The sequence below is a fragment of the Limulus polyphemus genome, unplaced genomic scaffold (genome assembly GCF_000517525.1).
Source record: "Limulus polyphemus unplaced genomic scaffold, Limulus_polyphemus-2.1.2 Scaffold690, whole genome shotgun sequence".
In the NCBI taxonomy this organism is placed as follows: domain Eukaryota; kingdom Metazoa; phylum Arthropoda; class Merostomata; order Xiphosura; family Limulidae; genus Limulus; species Limulus polyphemus.
In genome coordinates this window covers 311353-318460 of record NW_013666300.1, presented here as the reverse complement: position 1 = coordinate 318460, position 7108 = coordinate 311353, and the positions used below count along the sequence as shown (strand labels likewise).

Genomic DNA, 7108 nt, shown 5'->3' with positions numbered 1-7108 from the left:
AATAGTTTCTGTTTCTGTTTCCTGGGTCATTATTTTTCTTTATAGCATACCTATAAGATTTAGAAATATAGTAATAGTGCATAATAGTATGTTAACATGTAAGCTGTAAAACTGTTTGTACATACTCTGTGGTCATATGTCCTATATATATATATATGTAAGCTGTAAAACTGTATGTACATTAAGATATATGGCCACAGAGTTTACATATATATAGCTGTAAAACTGTATGTACATACTCTGTAGCCATATATGTTTTGCAGGTATTGGCCAATGTTGCAGAAATTATCATGGAAGAGAGTGAAGAGGGTGAAGCTCAACATAGCACTTGGAGGGAAGTTTTCATCTTGGTTGATCTCTTGTGCTGTGGAGCCATACTCTTTCCAATTGTGTGGTAAGCTTGGAACATTTTATTCCTCAGTTTTTCTTTCTTGAAATAAGTTTGTAGTCTCAAGAATCATTTAAATCTTGCGTTTAATTTCAATGTGGTGATATTTCTTATGACAAAACTTCCTTAAAACATTCAACAAAACTCTAGTATCACCTAGAGTGTGTTGAAAAGAATAGTAATTGAATGGCTGTTGCCTACTCATTTGCTGCTACCTTAGTGTTTTAATGAGTTTTTATGAGTGAATGTAATTGTTTTAAGTATGTATGGGAAACTACACAAAACATTGGTTGATGAAATCACATAACTTCAGTACCATAATTATTTTCATAAATGCTATCATCCCTGTATAAAGCTAGCAAGACTCGTCAGTTCTATCAATATCATCTTTTAGTATTTCAAATAAAATATCTGTACATTTATTGTGGATGGTAAGTGTATCATTTATTACTACAGTATTTTTTAATGAAAGCTCTTCTAAATTAACATTGATATTTGCTATACTTAGCTTCAACCATATAAATAATTGCTAAGACTATTTTGTTAACCCTTTTTTTTTACCCTAATTAGGTTCATACAGGCACAGTCAAAAGTGCAAGAAAAATGTTGAAATATTGTCATTAAAATGTTATTTTATTATTATCATCAGGTAATGTTTTGGGGCTACCACCTCTCTTCAGAAATAACAACCTAAAATTATTACATATTCAAGTTTTTGCTTTTTTTAAACCCAGAGTTTAAAAAAAAATTTTTTTCACTGATTATTTTAAAACGAAGGGATAAAAAGTTCTAACTTGTTTACTCTTACACATTTAGGTCCATCAGACATCTTCGAGAAGCCTCCCAGACTGATGGAAAAGCTGCAGTCAACTTGCAGAAACTCAAACTCTTTAGGCACTTTTATATCATGGTTAGATAATTTAGAGTTGTTTCTTACACAAAAGTGTAACATTCAAGTGGTTGTACAGAACAGTAAACCTTACATTACATATACATATATACAGAGGATTGAGTATGTTATATTCAAATAAGTGGGCTACATGACTTAATATAAAGTCATGATAGAATGGAGTGTATCAGAACTACATTTTGGTATTGTTTGTCATTTCTGCAAGTGGGGTGATTCTACAGAAATATAGTTTTTGGGAATGGTGGGTAATAGCCCTTTCTGATGCAAAATGTTCATACACTCAGATCATAAAAATGTGTTCAGATTGGGGATTTAGAGTTTCTAAGATGGGGATATCCTTTGTATGTAGTAACATTGTGAAAAAAAAGGTAACTGGATCCACTTTATGTATTTTATCTTTGAATTTTTATCTCCAAGTTCAGTTTCTGAACATCTGAACTTCATTTTTTTTCATATTTTGGAGCTTTTTTGTAGCCAAGTAAAATATTTTTTCTTTCCTTTTATTTCTCGCTTCTAATAGAAAATTGACAAACAAGGTTTTATAAAGATAACAAAAATTATCTTATGTGAAGAACATGCTACATGTTTCAACATAACTTTGATCTGGTTTCTGCAGGTATCAGCATAATGTGTTCCATATACAAGTGTTGTCACTCCTACTAAAATTTGTTTTCCCTTTAATTTAGGGTTAAGTTTTCCTCTTAATTTGGATTTAAGTTTTGGAAATAAATTTAATAAGCCTAATGTTTGTGGTTACAATCACATTAGACTGCAGGTTTGTTTTTTTTCAAGCTCTGATAAATCGGTCAGATGGATTTAAGATCTATCAAGAACAGATAAAAAACTTATAGAAATGGAAGTTTGTTACCAACACACACACACTGCCAACCTTCCATTATTCTTGTATATCAAACCCACAGTCCAAAAACGTGGAGCATGTTTTTACATCAATGGAATGTGAATCATGAACCCACAGTTTCAACTGGCCCAGTGAGTCATGGATACGGGTGTGAATCACGAACCTACAGATTCCACTGGCCCGGTGAGTCATGTATACATTAGACTACAGACAGTTTTCATCACATTTCCTATCAATTCAAAATAAGGGACGAGTATTCTTAGATAACCATTGATTAGCTTTGCATAAAACATCTAAAAACAATGTCTCACCTAGTGGTGAGTCACAGTTAATATTGATGAGGGTCCTGGCAATAATTCAACCTCACCCCTAAAAATATAGGGCAATAAAACAGACACTTGTTTTTAGATATCTTGGTTTATTTATATTGGAATTTGAGTCCTCAGTTTTTCATTGCTACAAACACGTTGTTAATCTTATTGTACTAGACAAAGCTTAAATATTATTATAACTATAAAATTCCGAAATAACTTCCAAATCAAGTTAAGTTTTGACGTCTTCTAACCAAGTCGCTGCACTTCAGTTAATGAAATTCACTTTTATTTGTTTATATCCTTAAAAGCGTTGAATAATAACAGAATCATTAAATATACATACCAGTCTTTGATTACCATGACCTTTCACACTCCTCATTGTTGCAAACATTTTTTATAATGATTTTCATTGGATTATTTTTTAAATCTAGATTCTGATAGGCTGTATGACTGTCTTCAAAATCCTTATTAAATGTGGAAGAAGGCTTAGCTCCTGTTGGCTGTTTCTGTTGCAGCATTGAAAAAGTATACAGATAAAAAAAGAACCAAAAGACACCTGCTTATTGCCTCACTTGATAAAAGGCATAGATTGGAACAAGAAGATTTTTTGACCATTTATACAATATAAATGGTCAAGAATTTCATGCCCAAAACAAACAAAATATATATATATGTATTAACTTAAAATAGTAAGAAACGTATAATTTTTTCAAAAGTTTTGAGGAAACACATCCTCCGTTTCCTCCTCTGATGAGCTGCCACTGGCCTCACCCAAAAAACTTGTTAAGAAATTCATCCTGACATATAATCAAGTATGCATGGTAGACTCCATCATAATTCAACCCCTTTGACTGTGGCTGCTTTAAACACATGCAGAATGTTTGAGAGCCTTACACTGCTTATAGCACACTTTGCATTCGACTGCTAGAGGTGGATCGTATGCTATACGGTAAATTGGCAATAAGTGAGTTGAGTGAATAATATCGGGCAGTGAGCTAATTACGATAAATTATACTGTAATATTACATTTTTCTGGATAAAATCTTTGTCACGTACAATTATGTAAATTAGATGAGTACTCTGGTAATATAATGCTTTATTATCTTACATACTAAATATATGTTTATTAAAGTGAAAAATGTGTGTATATATTTATCAATTAATGTTTTAGAGATGGTGATGATGATTGTTCATTAGTTGGAAGAGAAAATGGTGAAATGTTTTACAGATGGATTTCTAATATCTTCATTTGTACACTTTAGATTGTCTGCTATATCTACTTCACCAGGATTATTGTGTATCTTCTCAAGGTATGATTCAACTTTATTACTATGAATAAGTGATTGAATGTTTCATCTGTGTATGTTTAATGTAGTATTTACTGAGTATTGTTTGATTAAGAAAACGGAATGCATGTAAACTACATCAATAGACACTGAATGGTTTGTTTTATGTCATTGAAAGGTTTCATGATTGCTTACTTTGCAAACATTTCCTTGTAGACGTTTGCTACTTTGAGAAAGGTAAATATTTTCCTAGTTTTTTTGTTATAATAACAACTAATTATATTGTGTTAGATGGATCAACACTAGTGTGATGTGGTTTGTAGAAACAATAGTACTATTTTTTTTAGAGAAAATCAAAAAAAAAACAGAATTAGAAAGCCACGACAATTTTCAGTTGTCGATCAAAGCTACAGGGTGTTTGATAATATGTTGACAATAATGTGTTTTAAATAACAGGGAATAGTTTTCAGTTGAGGAAAGGTTACAATAACCATCATTAATCCTCTGACTATAGGAGAGTCAAAGGGTGCATATCATGACCTTTTTTTACAAGATTACATTAAAAATGTAATTAAACAATTTTCTTATTAATGTATAGTGCTTGTAATTCAAATTTTTATTTTATGTAAGTTTTGAATGCTCTTAATTTCAAAAGGAAATTTTAAATAAATTCTCAATTTTTACTTCTGTATATCACGTGATATACCTGTGCCCTGAATTGCCCATTTTAAATTTTATTTCTATCCATATATGACCCACTTACACAATTATGCTATAGATATTGACAAAGCATAATATAAATCCTAGCTTCTTGCCAAACCTGCATGCCATGCCCCTACTATCTCATCATGTCTTTCAAAAAATGTCAATTAATTCTCTCTGACATTTTCTGTTGGATTATAATCAATAGAAATAAAAGATTGTTATTTATTTAGATTAGTTTGATGCTTGTAATTAGGTATTTGGGGTAATTAGGGGGTCATGGTTCATAAATACCATAAGCAAAGTATAATAACAACTCCATAAATTTATGTAAAATTGATGTGAAAAGATTAACAGTTGAAACTTTGAAGATACAAAATACACGAAACAAGGGAAATTATAAATCAAAAGAAGAAGAAAAAGGTATTGTTCATTTTATTTCTTATTTTTCAACTTCCAATTCATTTTACTATTTATTGATCATGATTGATGATTTTGTTACAGTTAATGTTAGGATAGACAAAATAAGTGATAAACTATAAAGCTTTACCAAAAATAACTTTTGATATTTTTTTAGGAGATTCTAGAGGTTATGCAAATAAAATATGAAAACTTTAAGATGAAAAAGTATTTTTATTCTTAACATGAAAAATAATTTTGCAGTTAGGCTAGTCAGAGTCTGGGTCAAAATGACTCGGTATATTCACAGACAAATCAAGTAAAAAAAATACTTCATTAAGAATTCTGATTTTTTGTTTTCAACATATTTGTAATGTTTACTGTGAGCTTGCTAAATTTCCTGGAGATACACTTTTTAAATAAAGCTTAGAGATGGCTTCAAGGGGTAGTGAAGGAAACTTTATTACAAATGTACAGTGTTTTGACTAGCTCGCCAAAACGTTGTACATTTGTAACAAAGTTTTCCTTCACTACGTAATCAAGCCATCTCCAGACTTTATTTTCTAAAAAGTGGGTTCCTTGTCATCAAATTTGAATACACTTAGTAACTTCGGATTAATATTAAATATTTATTCTCAAATACATCTTAGGTCCAATAGACCAACCCATGCACATAGGGTTAAGAAGACTACAAAATCTCATCATTTACTTACTTTAAAAAATATCCTTCAGAACTTAAGCCTAACAGATATGTGCTGAAAGTTTTTATATTGGATATACACAGTGTCAAGTTCATATTGTGCTTCAGTTTGAACTTTTTAACATGAATACATGATTGTATTTTGTGTTAAAATAAATGGTAAATCAGGAGCATTAGCTATAGGATGCTTATGTTAGGATAAATTTAGTAAAATAAGTTGAACTCCAGATCAAAAGTAAAGCTAGTTCATTTTTTGTATCTATTATATTAATTCTCAAATTTTTTCTGTCCTGAAAATGCACACGGACCTTACTATCTAAATACACACGTGCATGCACTTCATTGCAATGGAGGTAAATATACTTTAGTACAACAACATATTAAAACTTATCAATTTTTAAAAAGTCTAATGTTAGGTCATAGAATAACATTATAAATTTATTTATTGATAATATTAAATATGGTAAAGTTTAGTCCTAACTAAGCTAAAGCAAGTTACAGTATTAATTTATCTCTTTATCGAATATAGGCTGTACTTAATAAAGGCTTAATTAATGTTAGGCCTAAGACAAGTGGACTTACAGATTTCTGTGTCTGCAGTTAGAATTCTTTTGTATTATTCTAAAAATCCTGTTATTTGAAAAAGTACTTTTGCACTAAAATACTAATTTGTCTGCAAATGTTCACTAGTATTTGTCTGCTAGTGTTCATTATTAGTGATAAAAAAAATATCAACAGGATCACTAATTACTGAAAATGAATAAATTATCAAAACTAATTAATTTTGAAATTGATGCAATTTATTATATTCTTATATTTTGATACAATTGCTTGGGTCACTGATTGAGAAAGAAGTTATAATTAGGACATTTTAAATTATGTATTCTCTAGCAAGAAACTGCAATATTAACTTTTCCTTTTTTAGATTACTCTGCCTTTCCAATATGAGTGGCTGGATGAGTTTTTTAAAGAAGGAGCCACGCTAACATTCTTCATTCTAACTGGTTACAATTTCCGCCCCACTCTCAGAAACCCTTATTTCCGGCTATCTCAAGATGATCCAGATCTAGAAATGGAAGAGGTGTAAGTATAACTCTGGTTTCTCTGTACATCGAACCTAAGATCATAGTAAAGAAGTGAGTTTGTTATATTACTGTTGCTAAAATAATTAAAACATTTGTTTGTTTGAAGTTAAGCACAAAGCTACACAATGGGCTATCTGTGCTCTGCCCACCACGGGTATCAAAACCGGTTTCTAGCGTTGTAAGTCCGCAGACATACCGCTGGGGGGGCAATTAAAACATGGTTTGTAAGAACTTTTACGTAGTTTAAAGTAAATGCTGAGTCTTACAGCAAAAAAAAAATTGAGTCTGGTAGTCAGATTAGGCTTCACAACTGCATTAAAATATTCTGCACTTGTGATACAGTAATACCATTGTGTATGAAATTAAAAAAAAAATTATTTCAGTGTAAAATTGGAGAACTGTAGACAATTGAGAGAAATGGTTACTATTTATTTATAAATATTATTGAAATGATGTAGATTTTGG

The 7108-nt window shown here is 30.5% G+C and overlaps 1 protein-coding gene and 1 long non-coding RNA gene across 3 annotated transcripts in view; one reads left to right on the top strand and one right to left on the bottom strand.

The window, feature by feature from the left end:
• LOC111085887 overlaps positions 1-7108 on the bottom strand; it is an 18659-nt gene that overhangs the window by 4550 nt on the left and 7001 nt on the right. The window lies entirely within an intron of this gene.
• Positions 1-7108, top strand: part of LOC106459988 (protein GPR107-like) — a 24382-nt gene that overhangs the window by 14267 nt on the left and 3007 nt on the right. For both annotated transcript variants that reach the window (XM_013919666.2, XM_013919667.2), the window contains 4 exons: positions 264-394; positions 1205-1298; positions 3734-3781; positions 6484-6641. In XM_013919666.2, coding sequence (XP_013775120.1) covers positions 264-394; positions 1205-1298; positions 3734-3781; positions 6484-6641 — 431 coding nt within the window. The remainder of the gene's footprint in view (positions 1-263; positions 395-1204; positions 1299-3733; positions 3782-6483; positions 6642-7108) is intronic.